This window comes from Neomonachus schauinslandi, chromosome 11, assembly GCF_002201575.2.
Source record: "Neomonachus schauinslandi chromosome 11, ASM220157v2, whole genome shotgun sequence".
Lineage (NCBI taxonomy): Eukaryota > Metazoa > Chordata > Mammalia > Carnivora > Phocidae > Neomonachus > Neomonachus schauinslandi.
Window position 1 is genome coordinate 63,958,491 of NC_058413.1, and position 14,784 is coordinate 63,973,274.

Sequence of the window (14,784 nt, forward strand, 5' to 3'; positions counted from 1 at the left end):
GGAACAAAAATGCATTATTCACAAGTACGCAAATCCCTGCCAAAACCTTCTTATGTTTTTAGTAACTAAGAGCTTCTCAATTTAGCATCACAAATCTCGGGTTTTTCCCTTAAGACCATATGCTTCCTGAACCATCAGCTCAGCTACTCCCACCATCTAGTGGCAAGAGATAGAAATAAGTGAATTTTACATTTTTTGAAATTATGAATTTTCTAAAATAGTAAAATCAGCTTAGTTTTCTAATGAGTAATATTACTAAAAGCACAGTGGCCGAAGAGAAAAAAAAAACACAATTTTTTTTCAGTTGATGGTCAGACCCCATGACTATTGGATTCAAATATATTTCATAAGGTATTTCTTTCTCTCCCTTTTTTAAAATAGTTATCAAGTAACAAGGATTTGAAAGATATCTCCTGCTTGGCCAACATTATTCTAAGCATGTCAGAGGAGCTACATTTTTTAAATGTATAAAATATGATCCTCTTCTACTAGAAATGTATAACTCCATTAAGAAACATCAGACCATGCATTGTGGTAAATCATTCACTGCTTCGTGGTCTCAGCAGGCCCCTTTCTGTCCATAAAACCCCGTTGTGGTGGTTATATCTCCCGTCCTGCAGTTCTCAGCTCTCTACCCCTTTCCCCTGGGCAACCCGGCCATATTGCTTCCACAACACTGAAGGCTCCAAGGCTCCCTTTCTAGATCAGCCTGCTCTCAATTCCCAGATCTCTGTTTCAAACTGCATATGAAACCTATCAACCTGGGTACAACAAAAATACCTCAAACTCCGTTATTAACACCCAAACTCATAATATTTTCACCCCACCCTAAAATCTGCTTTTCCTTTGGCATTTTTTTAAAAAGATTTTATTTATTTACTTTATAGAATAAGAGAGAGAGCACAAGTAGGCAGAGCGGTAGGCAAAGGGCAGAGGGAGAAGCAGACTCCCCACCGAGCAGAGAGCCCGATGCCGGTCTTGATCCCAGGACCCTGGGATCATGACCTGAGCTGAAGGCAGAGGCTTAACTGACTGAGCCACCCAGGCATCCCTTCCTTTGGAATTCTTGATTTCATTTCATGATACCACCTCCATGAAATTGGTCAAATTAAAAAAAAATGTGAATTAGCCCCTATTTCTCTCTCTCCTCTACTTTCTATACTTACTAGGTCTCAAGGTCCTGATGATGTCTCTTCCTAAATAAGCTTTCCAGCCTATCCCTCATTCCATCCCCAATGCCTCTGCTTTAACCCAGAGCTTGTCTGCCTCTGGTGTTTTACCTGATGTCCTTGACTGTGATATCACTGTTTTCTTGTTTTTCTTCTACTTTGCTACATGACATGAGTAATGTTCTAATTTGCAAATCTGACCAAGTCTCTCCTCTTTTAAACTGTGTAGTCACTCCTCATTACCTACAAGGTGAAGTCTAATCTCTACATAAGACCCTTCATTACCTGTTCCTACCCATCTCTCTTGTATTATGGCATGATTTGGGCCTGGTACTTCTTCCTTCATCCTTTCATTCTCTCTCTTTCCCCTTCTCAACTATCTGCAATTTCTAGAATTCTTCCCTATTGCTACAAAATTGCTGGAATCTAGGACAACCATGACCTTTCTCCTATTATAGGTCCCACTTCCTTCAAGTAAAACAATGACCTCGTCTATAATGCTTTCTCTGACCACATCCATCTCTAGCACTTCAAACTCAGAGAAAATTAAACCACTTCTCTAGGTCTTGGGAATTTGCCTATTGTTCGATCCTTTCTTTATTGCACATAATATAACATATTTTATGTATGCATCTCCAAATTTGTTAATCTAACTATAGCATGTAAGCAACTTGAAGGCATGCTCTTCTTTTATCCTCAGGGAATAACATAGATCCCGGCATACAGTAGGAGGTCAAAAGGATTCTATTGTGCCAATGAATGAATAAATGAGTCAATCAGCCAAAACATGTAAGAGATTTGTTCATATTAAACTTAACTGCATCTCAGAAATTCCAGATGATTTCCCAAGTTTATCCAGCCAGAAAGTGCAGAATCAGAATTCAAACACATATTTTTGGCTCCAAAGTCCATGATGTTTTACAATAACCATAACACTTTCTGCCTGGAAGTAATGAAAACATGAACTAGGGGTAGTAGATATGGATACAAAGAGGACGGTAAGAACCCTAAGATATTTGAAAACAAAGAAGAGATTAAGATGAAAAAAATTCCAAAACTAATCCCAAAGTTTATAGTCTAAAATATTGGACTAATATTAGTACATCACTAGCAGTAAGGATAGCTAACATTTTTTATGTATTTCTCATGTGTCAAGCTCTGAGCTAAGATCTTTGTACAGATTTTTCTCACTTAAATATCACAGAGGCATGTAAGTGGATGCCATTATTTTATAAAGATAAAAACCAAGGCTAAAGAAGGTTAAGTAACTTGAGGAAGCTCATATTAGCTAGTAAGTAGAGGACCTGGTATTTGAATCTGGTTGAGTCTGATTTCAGGGCTAGACTGAATTTTTATGTTATATTTCCTATTGGTTATATTAGCCTTAGTCTATGTCTCTGCTATAGTATTTTCAAAAGTGTATCTGTCCAACCAAAAAATTATTTTATTTGGAAGAAAGCATTCCATGACCAAATATGTTTGGGAAATACTGTATAATAACCATATTCCCATCTTAGAGGTTTATATTGCATATTATCATATTAAAAACTTGTAGAAATCCTTCAAAAAGTTAGTGGATTTAAATTCCCAAATGCTTTCATCATTCATGCCTTTATTTTCCTTATAATGGTGATACAATTCCACCAACACTATTTGGGAAATACTGGTCTAATTTCATTATAGATGCCAATAGGGAGAAAAAAGAAAAATAAAACAAAATGAGAATAAGATATGGTCTAGTTACAGGAGATTGCACACTTATCAAGAGTAAGATAAATGTAATTTCTAGAGGAAAGGACAATATATAGTTATGCAAAAGTTATTTAGAATAATAAAACAATATTTTTAAAAAGCTAACTAGGCAAACTACATTTGCCATAGAATGTCAAGACCAGGGCAAGTCAGGCAAGAATTAACAGGGAGGGGCTTCATGGAGGGAGAGGAATTACTATACTTTTGACTAAAATATACTTTCCCATAAGCAGGCTCTGGCAATTCTGATAAGGAAACAGTGGAGCAAAGTACACTTTGTTCTCTTTCTTGCCTACATTTCTATACACCAGCTTCTTCATTCATAAGCAATCTCTCCTATAATTTCCCCAAACTTGCACTGTTGACAGTTTCTCCACTGTTTTCCCATATATATTCAACAAACGCATGGTTGTCCAAGGGTATAGAAGTATATCCTAACCTCTCATATCCTGACTTTTCAGTAACGCTTCTAGAAGTGTTTATTCTGGCAGAAAATCATATTTATCTGCTTAAAGACATTCACACCAATCTATGAAAAACAGCTTTAATCTTCCTTGTAAATAGTCATTGAATCTAAGATTGTTTTAACTGTAAGACACAGAATTTTTTTTCTATTTTTTTGACCATATTTTTTATTGTTATGTTAATCCCTGTACATTACGTCATTAGTTTCAGATGTAGTGTTCCATGATTCATTGTTTGTGCATAACACCCAGTGCTCCATGCAGAACGTGCCCTCCACAATACCCAGAATTTTTTTTTTTATGTACCCTAGGAGATGGTGCCAATTTTAGTTGCGAGATGCCATTTATTTCAGGACATATTTCAGATATGTAATACAGGAGGAAATATTAGCTTTAAAGTTGATGAAATTCTGTATCAGTGATGAGTAGGTCGGGGAAAAGAGGACAACAGAAAGGGGAAAACAAGACGTCTGCACCTTGACTTCTTGCTTGTTTTGATATTAATATCACCAATCTCACAGGAGGTGCTTATTTATGAGTGTTCATATTGCTATTTACAAATAATTAATCCAACAAGTATTTGTTGAAGCACTAAGGACATAATAATGAACAAAACCAACACAAAACTTGACTGTGATGATATTCATATAATGATGGTAATGTTGATAGTAAATTTATTAAAACAAAGCCAATGGTTATGAAGAAAAGTAGAATTAGGACAACTAACTGGATTTCTGGTCTAACAAATGTCTTGTTAACATGAAATAGAGCTTTCTTCCTTTATTAATTTGTGGTTGAACGTGTAACTTTTACTCTGCCTATTTCTGAAAATGGTAAGATAGTTTATAAAATTAAGCATATATAGAATGAACATTTTAAAAGAATAACAAAGTAAAAATTATAGAAATAGGTCTTGCCAGGTCCCGGGAAGAAGAAACATGATGGCTGTGGTTGGCTGGACTTACTTGGAATCTTCAATGACAGATGCACCTACTGTGAGGAGTATATCTCAATGAAGAAAATTCTTCAAATGCTCAAGATAAAGTGTCTCTCCTGTCAAGATACACATTCTTACAATATCAAAGGATTTTTCAAAGGGAACTAGCTCCGAAATACTAGTTTTGTTTTGTTTTGTTTTTGGTCACAGGAGCAGAGAGAACATATTCCCTTGGGAGTTTACCACTGGGTGATTTGAGGTATTTTACAGATAGAACTTATTTTCCTTCTATTTCCTCATAAAGTTCCCATCTATCACAACTCTTGTTGGCTCTCACTTAGAAAACTATATTTCTTACTCACTCCCTTATATATCTGCTTAATAACTGTTTTTAAGGATAAGGCCATATGAAAAAAGGACCTTCTCCTTTTACATACAGGGACCCAATAAGTGAAAATTTGAATCTGCGATCTCTTTAAAAATAGAAGAGTTTAGAGAAAGGTGATGTAGCACAGGAGTGATAAAGAATTCAGGCTTTCAGGGCACCTGGGTGGCTCAGTTCGTTAAGTGACTGCCTTTGGCTCAGGTCATGATCCCAGGGTCCTGGGATGGAGACCCTCATCGGGCTCTCTGTTCAGCAGGGAATCTGCTTCACCCTCTGCCCTCTGCCTACCGCTCTGCCTACTTGTGCTCTCTCTAACTCTATCAAATAAATAAATAAAATCTTAAAAAAAAAAAAAGAATACAGGCTTTGGATCCAGAGAGACCTGAATTGAGTTACAAATACTTGCACTCCTATTTACTAGTTCTTGGATTGGAGGGAACTACTTATAATCATGTATAATCTTGTAGAGGTAAAATGAGATAAATGAAGGAAGTGACTTAAAAGTATTTGTCATGATAGCTGGCTAATGATGATAATAATAAGATCAAAAACAACATTTGGTGAGTGGTTACTATGTGCCAAACTTTTTCTGAGCAGTGTACATACATTACTTTATTTAATTAGTACACAAATCCTATGAGATAAATATTACTGTTACTTCCATTTTACTAATGAGGAACCTAAGACAGAGAGGTTAACTTGATCAAGGTCACATAGCTACTGAATGAAAGGGCCGGGATTGAAATCCAGGTATTCTGAAGTCCAGTTTCTTAAAAATAAGCCTGCCTGTCCTCCTCCCTCCTTCCCTCTCCTGTTCTGTCTCTCCTTCTCTCTCTCTCTCAACAGATACTCTGTAAAGAGTACTTTGCTCAATGTCTGGGGTCTCACAGTACCTAAGCTTCAGGAATGTGAATTCCTGATGCAGAGTGAGAATAAGTAATAAATAACTAGAGCTCAGGTCTTTTAAGAAAGTGATAAGTATATGTAAAATCATGTTTTACTGCCCTTGGTTTCCCCATCACCTATTATGATGTGCATAGTAGAGACCCAATTAATATTATGGAATTGACCTAAACTGAAAAGAAAATTCTCGTGCTTTATTATAAGCCAGCTTCTTTTGTGGAAGATTCTAGGTAGCATCTGAAGAGAAAGCATCCCCATCTTGAGGCAAAGAAAAATTCTGTTGAATTCACTGGAAAATTGCATTTCTCCTAACCCCATACTTCACAATGGCCAAGGCATTCCAATGAAAGCAGGCTAAGCAAGCCCATCTATCAGCCAGGCGGCGGGTGTGTACCAAAGGCAGATGAATCTTAGAACCGAGGCTTCCAGTGATAAGTGGTGATGGAAGAAACGATTGTCAAACCTGCAACAATAAGATTGCTCAGCTAATGATTCAGAGCCTGCTCCGTGAGGCATTTCAACTGTTATCCAGCAATCTCATACTCTGCTCAGGCATGCCATATGTAAATTTCTAATTAATACTAGAGAGCTGCATTGACTCTGAAGTACGATTCAGGGGGCATTATCTGATTGTGGGTTTTGCCTCTTCACTCTTCCCTCTTTTATTGCTTGACCCAAGAGGACCAGACAGATCAAAGGAGCAAACAAGTTGAAAATAGGCCAGTTCTAATTGAGAATTTGTACCTTCTTAGCATTTCTCTGACTCTAATAGGCTTCCTTTATGAGAAAATAACACATTAGATTTTAATCATGGCAGGTTTTCCAAACACTTGAACTGTGATAATATAATAATCCCTTAACAACTTGATTAGGAAATGTGTCCTATTTCTACAAAAATGCATGTGCTGGAGGCTGCCTGTGCTGGAGCCAATCATATTGGCTTGTAAAGCCTCATTTGCTTCTTTTTTCCGAATGCAGTCAGGGGCTTCAGGTTGGTAGCCTGAACTCAGCCATGGTGGGAGTATTTACACCATGAAACTGGCAAACTCTACACATCAGTGTGTGTGTGTGTTTCTGGAAAAATTGTGTCTGTTTATCCCTATCACTATTGTTGACATAAGAAAGGTACACAGTTTGTTCATTAAGACAATCTAAAAGCATATCTTGTTCAGCATAAACAACACCTCTGAATTGTCATGGGGAAAAAGTCCTGGCTCCAAAATTGCTACTTCACAGCCTAGGTGCAGAAATCCCGGATTGACTTATTTTTCCTTCCTCTTCACAATACCTTGGGGGTCACACCATACACTGGTGATTCCAAAAAGGATGGGAAACATATTCCTTCCCTAATGTTTCCTATCAGGGGTTTATCATTCATAAATGACCACTTTTAAACTGACATGGGGTATCTTCAGTAGAAGATGTCACAACAATAAAACTGTAAAAACCAATAAATCATTTTTACAAAAAGATAATAAGAAATGAGACAGAAGTGAGAAACAGAAACATAAAACCTAAGCTAAGGAGAACCACCAAAATTGAAGATACTTAATTCTGAAATTCCTGGAAGCCAAGGGATAAAGGGAAATGGGAAAGAGTCCTTTATATTTGATATGCGATCTTCAGAAAAAGCTAACTTTTCCTTTAACTTTAATAGACATTTTCCAAATGAAGCAGTAAGTAACATAACACATGGTGTAACCACCCAAATTGTAGATATTTTGACAATTATAATAGCATGTATATGCTTAAGACTTAACATATAAAATGAAGATCCTATTACACTTTTATTGTTTTGTTTATTTGTTCATTTGTTTACTATAACCAGGCTAGTTTTAGACTAACCTTGATGAACCTACTCAGTTTGCAGCTTTTGGGAGCTATGCTCTAGAGCTAATTAAAATGTGCTAGGAAAGGAAGAAAGACAAGTAGGGAGAAAAGAAGGGAGTTTCTGTGAGGGTTCTTACAAAGATTTCAAGAAAGAAAGAAAGAAAAGGAAAAGAAAAGAAAAGTGAAGAGAAGGGAAGGGAAGGGAAGAAGGAAGGAAGGAAGGAAGGAAGGAAGGAAGGAAGGAAGGAAGGAAGGAAGGAAGGGAAAAGAGGAAAAAGAAAGAAGAGAAAGAAAAGAGTGAAGATTTAAATACTCTTAATGAAATCCAGGCTCCCACCCCTGTCCCTTCTCAATTTCTACTGGTCAGCACACACAGTCAGGATGAGCATTTGTTTGCAAACATGAACATTTGTTTAAAGAAGGAAGGTATTCATCGGACCCCAGACTAGAATCATTGATTCCTAGAGTGAGACTGGACCTTAGAGACAATTTTGTGTACCCTCCTGCTGAAGGAATCCCTTCCACAATACCACTACCAGGTTGTCAGCCAGGCCTGGAAGATTTCTAGGAACAGGGAAATGCTGCTTCCTGAACTAGTCTACACCTGTCTAGGGTAGCTCTAACTGACGGGAGTTGTGGTCTTACAATGATCCCAAATATACATCCACAGTGCTCTGCTTCTGCTCTCTGGGTGACACCAATATTTTCCACATCACAGCTCTTCAAGTGTAAGAAGGGAAATCCCTTGTCCTCCAATCCTTAATCTTTTCTTTTCCAGGCTAAACATGCCCATTTCCATCAGTCATTCAATGATTTCGAAAAAGACTCTGGGAAGAACTAAACAATGAATTCTAGTGGTACAATGTTTGCATATTTTTACATATTATAACATATTTACTGGAATTTGACAATCAACCTAATATTTGAATTAATCGGTGGTAAATGGAGCTAGTTATTTGATAAAACATTTTGAGGATGCCAGGGTATTTAACATGTGCCAAATTTCAGAACTACATTAGAGCATAATTTAGCCTTTCTTTGATGTCTTAGAAAGTATAAGATTCCAGAAGGCACTGGGACCACCTTTATGGCTTTATTTTTTACTGTGACACAGCTATATGGAAGTGGTGATGAAGTGAATATTCTGGCTAACAAAATAAACAATGAATTTTCTTTAGCAATAAAGAGTTATTTTAGTAGGGTTTTTTGGGGTTTTTTGTTTGTTTGTTTTGTCTTGTTTTGTTTTTCATCTACATTCACTTCTGTTATATCATTGATTCTAGTTCCACTTTTTTTTTAACTCTAATCAACATTTATGAGCTTTTATCCAAAGCATAAAATCCCAGAGCATCAGCAAAGAAAAAGAGTGATTTGCAACCAAAGAGCACAGAAAAATCCTCTCACTTAATTGTCCTTTGTTTGTGAAAATACCATTTATCAAGAAATTGTTTAAAAATTAAAGAAAAAAGGTAGAAAGTGTCAGAAAGTATGACACCAAATAGAAAGAAAGGTAGTATAAAATTGAGGTATTGATGAGCCAACTCACACAGTTTTTTGATCAGTCTACATGGTAAGGCGATCATTTGGTATTAACATGTTATACTTACTTCCTTTGTTTTACCTGGGACCAGGAATAGAGGTGGAGAGGTAGCATTTGAACAAAATCTTGATGTACTCCTGTGCTTTCTAAATATGTGGTTACCATATTTTCCCTTTCAATTTTTGTTCCTTGCTCTTTCCCTAGCCCATTCTTAGCAACTAAAAAGAGTTCCCAGACATTCAAACAACTGCAAGAACAACCTCCTGCATCAGAAATTCCAGGTAAGCCTCCAAACCACAGAAAGACCCTTCAGCAACCATGGGCCACTGTAGTGTTTTAAGAGAGACTCATTTAATCAGATCAACAAACATCTCCCTTCGCCGCCAGCTCTGAGAACAGTCTAACTGACCTTCAGAGGAGAGATGTGAGACTGCAAGACGTATCCATGGACATTTTCTATTTGAGACAGGTTCTTTTCTGATACATGCACCAGCTCAGGTCCTCTTACTTCATGGGTTAGTCGAGGTAAGGAATGATCATGTGGAGCGTCCTCATCTTGATATCGATACTTCTAGGAGAAAAGACAAGAGAGAACAACAGAAGCATTAGTGCTTGCAAAGGGTACAGTTGAGAACTTCATATTCCAACTTCATTTACAGGACACAGTGCATACCTATTGTTGACCAAACAGATAACAAGTACACCAAAGAGGCTTTGCTGCAGACTCTTCTGGTAGTCACCATAAGCAACTTCAACAGTGAACACTAAATAAACCTCAATACTGACCAAGGCTGATGACTTGTTTTTACCTGATACGTACTATCTCTGTTTTAAGCTACAGAAGGGTGATAAGAAATGAGACTGGGACTATTTACCTAAATAGATGAGGAAGCCCTCCTCCAAATGATTAGAGTACCTAAGTATGTGCTAAAATTTCTAGGTCAAGGATGGAGAAGGAAAAAAAAAAAATGTATTGAGCAATAAAACAGACTTCTGATACATTCCATTCAGGAAACTTAATTTTGTTTCAGAATTTGTGAAAGGCTAAAGTTCCCTTGGAAATGAAGAAAAATTTTTGCCACCCACATTATTTGTGTTGGCCTCAAAAGGAAAACAATCTTCTCTCCCTTTCATACCCAAAGAGAAGGAGTAATGATTTGGGTTATTCAGATTCTGGGACAAAGGATCACAATTTCTGGAGATGGAGCTTCCATCTAAAGAACTTCAAAAATCAAGGCAGAGGGTGGAGCAAGATGGCGGAGGAGTAGGAGACCTGGATTTCGTCTCCTCTCAGGAATTCAGCTGGATAGGGATCAAACCATTCTGAACACCTACAAACCCAACAGGAGATCGAAGAAAAGAAGAGCAACAACTCTCTCATCAGAAAAGCGACCACTTTCTGGAAGGTAGGACGTGCGGAGAAGTGAATCCGAGGCGATATTCGGGAGGATAGATGGCGGGGGAGGGGCCTCCGGCGGACGCTTCTGGCAAGTGATAGAACCACGGAGCACAAAATCGGAACTTTTAAAAGTCTGCTCCGCTGAGGGACGTCACTCTGGTGGCTAAGCGAGGGGTGGAACCCTCCGGGACAGTGTGGTCTCAGGACCCTCGGGGTCACAGAAAGACCGGGGGTGCCTGAGTGTGGCAGAGCTCCCAGGTAACAGAGCAGGGAAGCCGGCTGCAGAGGCGGAGCCCAGGCGCCGGCTCTCAGCTCGGGGTTGCCATAAACTGTGATCCCCGGCACAGTCGGGCCCCTGCTCCTCCAGGAGGGACCCAACAAGCGGCAGATCCGGGGAGACTCACCTTCCTCCCGCGGGAGGAGCCACACGGGAGTGCACCGCAGGGATCTGCTGGGTTTGGAGACCCCACTCGGGGTCGGGTGCCAGAGATAGAAACGCGCGGTCACAGGCCGGGTGAGCACGGAGTGCGGCTGGAGACCGGGGAGACGGGAGTGACTGACGGCTTTTCTCTGGGGGCTCACTGAGAAGCAGGGCCCCGAGTTCTTGACTCCTCTGGGGCGGAGATTGGGAGGCCGCCATTTTCACTCTCCGCCTCCAAAGCTGTACCGAAAGCTCGCAGGGAACAAAAGCCCCGGAGAGCAAACCTGAGCAGATTACTTAGCCCAGAGGGGGCAAGGGCGGGGCAATTCCGCCTCCGGCAGAGACATTTGGAAAACACGGCAACAGGCCCCTCCCCAGAAGATCAGCGAGAACAGCCAGCCAAGACCAAGTTTACCCATCAATGAGAACAGCAGAACTCCAGCTCTAGGGGACTACTGCACATAGAACTCATGGCTTTTTTACCATGATTCTTTAGTCTTTCAAAGTTAATTTTTTTTTAACTGTCTTTTTTTCTTTTTTTTTCTTTTTGAATTTTTCTTGTTCCCTTTTTCAACCAACATCTTATCAATCCCTTTTTTTAAAAAAAACATTTTTATTTTTCATTTTTAGAGTCATATTCTATCGCTTCATAGTAGTTACCCGTATTTTTGGCTTATATATATAAGTTGTTCTCTCTTTAAAATTTTGAGATAGTTTCTTCTAACAGATTAAAATATACCCTAAATCTCTAGTATATGGTGTTTTCTATTCCCCTGCCTGATCACATCCTCTCCCTTTTTTTTTTCTTTTTTAAAATCCTCTTCTTTCTTTTTTCAAACAACTTCTTATCAATTCCTTTTATAAAATTTTTTATAATTTCCATCTTTACAGTCATATTCCATCCCTTCATCATATCAACCCTTATTTTTGTACATATATAAGTTTTTCTTTCTTTAAAATTTTGGGAGGCACTTTCTTCTAAAAGACCAAAATACACCCCAAATCTAGTGTGTGGCACTGATCTATATACCAGCCTGATCATATTTGATCACACTCTGGTTTTTTTTTTGTTGTTGTTGTTGTTTTGTTTTGTTTGTTTTTGTTTTTATCTTTATCTTTTTCTTTTTTTTCTTTTTCTTTTTTCTCTCTTTCCGTTTCTTTTCCCACTGCTTCAAGTCTTTTCTGATTTGTTTAGAGTATATTTTCTGGGGACATTGTTACTCTGCTAGCATTTTGTTCTCTCATTAATCTATTCTCCTCTGCACAAAATGACAAGATGGAAAAAATCACCTCAACAAAAAGAACAAGAGGTAGTACCGACTGCCAGGGACCTACTCAATACGGACATTAGTACGATGTCAGATCTAGAGTTCAGAATCATCACTTTAAAGATACTAGCTGGGCTTGAAAAAAATATGGAAGTTATTAGAGAAACCCTTTCTGGAGAAGTAAAAGAACTAAAATCCAACCAAGTAGAAATCAAAAAGGCTATTAATGAGGTGCAATCAAAAATGGGGGCGCTAACTGCTAGAATAAATGAGGCAGAAGAGAGAATCAGTAATATAGAAGATGAAATGATGGAAAATAAAGAAGTTGAGAAAAAGAGAGATAAACAACTACTGGATCACGAGGGCAGAATTCGAGAGATAAGCGATACCATAAGACGAAACAACATTAGAATAATTGGGATCCCAGAAGAAGAAGAAAGAGAGAGAGGGGCAGAAGGTATAATGGAGCAAATTATAGCAGAGAACTTCCCTAATTTGGGAAAGGAAACAGGCATGAAAATCCAGGAAGCACAGAGAACCCCTCTCAAAATCAATAAAAATAGGTCAACACCCCGACATCTAATAGGAAAACTTACGAGTCTCATAGACAAAGAGAAAATCCTCAAAGCAGCTCGGGAGAAGAGATATGTAACCTACAAGGGTAGAAACATTAGATTGGCAACAGACCTATCAACAGACACCTGGCAGGCCAGAAAGGACTGGCAGGATATATTCAGAGCACTAAATGAGAAAAATATGCAGCCAAGAATACTCTATCCAGCTAGGCTGTCATTGAAAATTGAAGGAGAGATAAAAAGTTTCCAGGACAAACAAAAACTAAAGGAATTTGCAAACACAAAACCAGCCCTACAGGAAATCTTGAAAGGGGTCCTCTAAGCAAAGAGAGAGCCTAAAAGCAATATAGACCAGAAAGGAACACAGACAATATACGATAACAGTCACCTTACAGGCAATACAATGGCACTAAATTCCTATCTTTCAATAGTTACCCTGAATGTAAATGGGCTCAATGCCCCAATCAAAAGACACAGGCTATCAGACTGGATTAAAAAACAAGACCCATCGATATGCTGTCTGCAAGAGACTCATTTTAGACCCAAAGACACCCCCAGATTGAAAGTGAGGGGGTGGAAAACCATTTACCATGCTAATGGACACCAAAAGAAAGCTGGGGTGGCAATCCTTATATCACACAAATTAGATTTTAAACCAAAGACTGTAATAAGAGATGAGGAAGGACACTATATCGTACTTAAAGGGTCTATCCAACAAGAAGATCTAACAATTGTAAATATCTATGCCCCTAACATGGGAGCAGCCAATTATATAAGGCAATTAATAACAAAAGCAAAGAAACACATCAACAACAATACAATAATAGTGGGGGACTTTAACAACCCCCTCACTGAAATGGACAGATCGTCTAAGCAAAAGATCAACAAGGAAATAAAGACTTTAAATGACACACTGGACCAAATGGACTTTACAGACCTATTCAGAACATTCCACCCCAAAGCAACAGAATACACATTCTTCTCCAGTGCCCATGGAACATTCTCCAGAATAGATCACATCCTAGGTCATAAATCAGGTCTCAACAGGTACCAAAAGATTGGAATCATTCCCTGCCTATTTTCAGACCACAATGCTTTGAAACTAGAACTCAATCACAAGAGGAAAGTCAGAAAGAACTCAAATACATGGAGGCTAAAGAGCACCCTACTGAAGAATGAATGGGTCAACCAGGAAATTAAAGAAGAATTAAAAAAATACATGGAAACCAATGAAAATGAAAACACAACTATTCAAAATCTTTGGGATGCAGCAAAGGCAGTCCTAAGAGGAAAGTATATAGCAATACAAGCCTTTCTCAAGAAGCAAGAAAGGTCTCAAGTACACAACCTAACCCTACACCTAAAGGAGCTGGAGAAAGAACAGCAAATAAAGCCTAAACCCAGCAGGGGAAGAGAAATAATAAAGATCAGAGCAGAAATCAATGAAATAGAAACTAAAAGAACAGTAGAACAGATCAACGAAACTAGGAGCTGGTTCTTTGAAAGAATTAACAAGATTGATAAACCCCTGGCCAGACTTACCAAAAAGAGAAGAGAAATGACCCTAATCAACAAAATCATGAATGAAAGAGGAGAGATCACAACCAACACCAAAGAAATACAAACAATTATAAGAACATATTAGGAGCAACTCTATGCCAGCAAATTAGATAACCTGGAAGAAATGGATGCATTCCTAGAGATGTACCAACTACCAAAACTGAACCAGGATGAAATAGAAAACCTGAACAGACCTATAACCACTAAGGAAATTGAAGCAGTCATCAAAAATCTCCCAAAAAACAAAAGCCCAGGGCCAGATGGCTTCCCAGGGGAATTCTACCAAACATTTAAAGAAGAATTAATACCTCTTCTTCTGAAACTATTCCAAAAAATAGAAATGGAAGGAAAACTTCCAAACTCATTTTATGAGGCCAGCATTACCTTGATCCCAAAACCAGACAAAGACCCCATCAAAAAGGAGAATTACAGACCAATATCCCTGCTGAACATGGATGCAAAAATTCTCACCAAAATACTAGCCAATAGGATCCAACAGTCCATTAAAAGGATTATTCACCATGACCAAGTAGGATTTATCCCTGGGCTGCAAGGTTGGTTCAACATCCACAAATCAATCA

The 14,784-nt window shown here is 38.4% G+C and overlaps 1 protein-coding gene across 2 annotated transcripts in view; it reads right to left on the bottom strand.

Annotated features, from left to right (window-relative positions):
• The window catches only part of DLG2 (discs large MAGUK scaffold protein 2), a 1,451,407-nt gene that overhangs the window by 1,032,903 nt on the left and 403,720 nt on the right, over positions 1 to 14,784 (bottom strand). The window contains exon 2 of one of the 2 annotated variants that reach the window (XM_021686448.1): positions 9,390 to 9,551. In XM_021686448.1, the coding sequence (XP_021542123.1) occupies positions 9,390 to 9,551 (162 nt within the window). The remainder of the gene's footprint in view (positions 1 to 9,389; positions 9,552 to 14,784) is intronic. The other variant, XM_021686449.1, reaches the window with a different exon arrangement.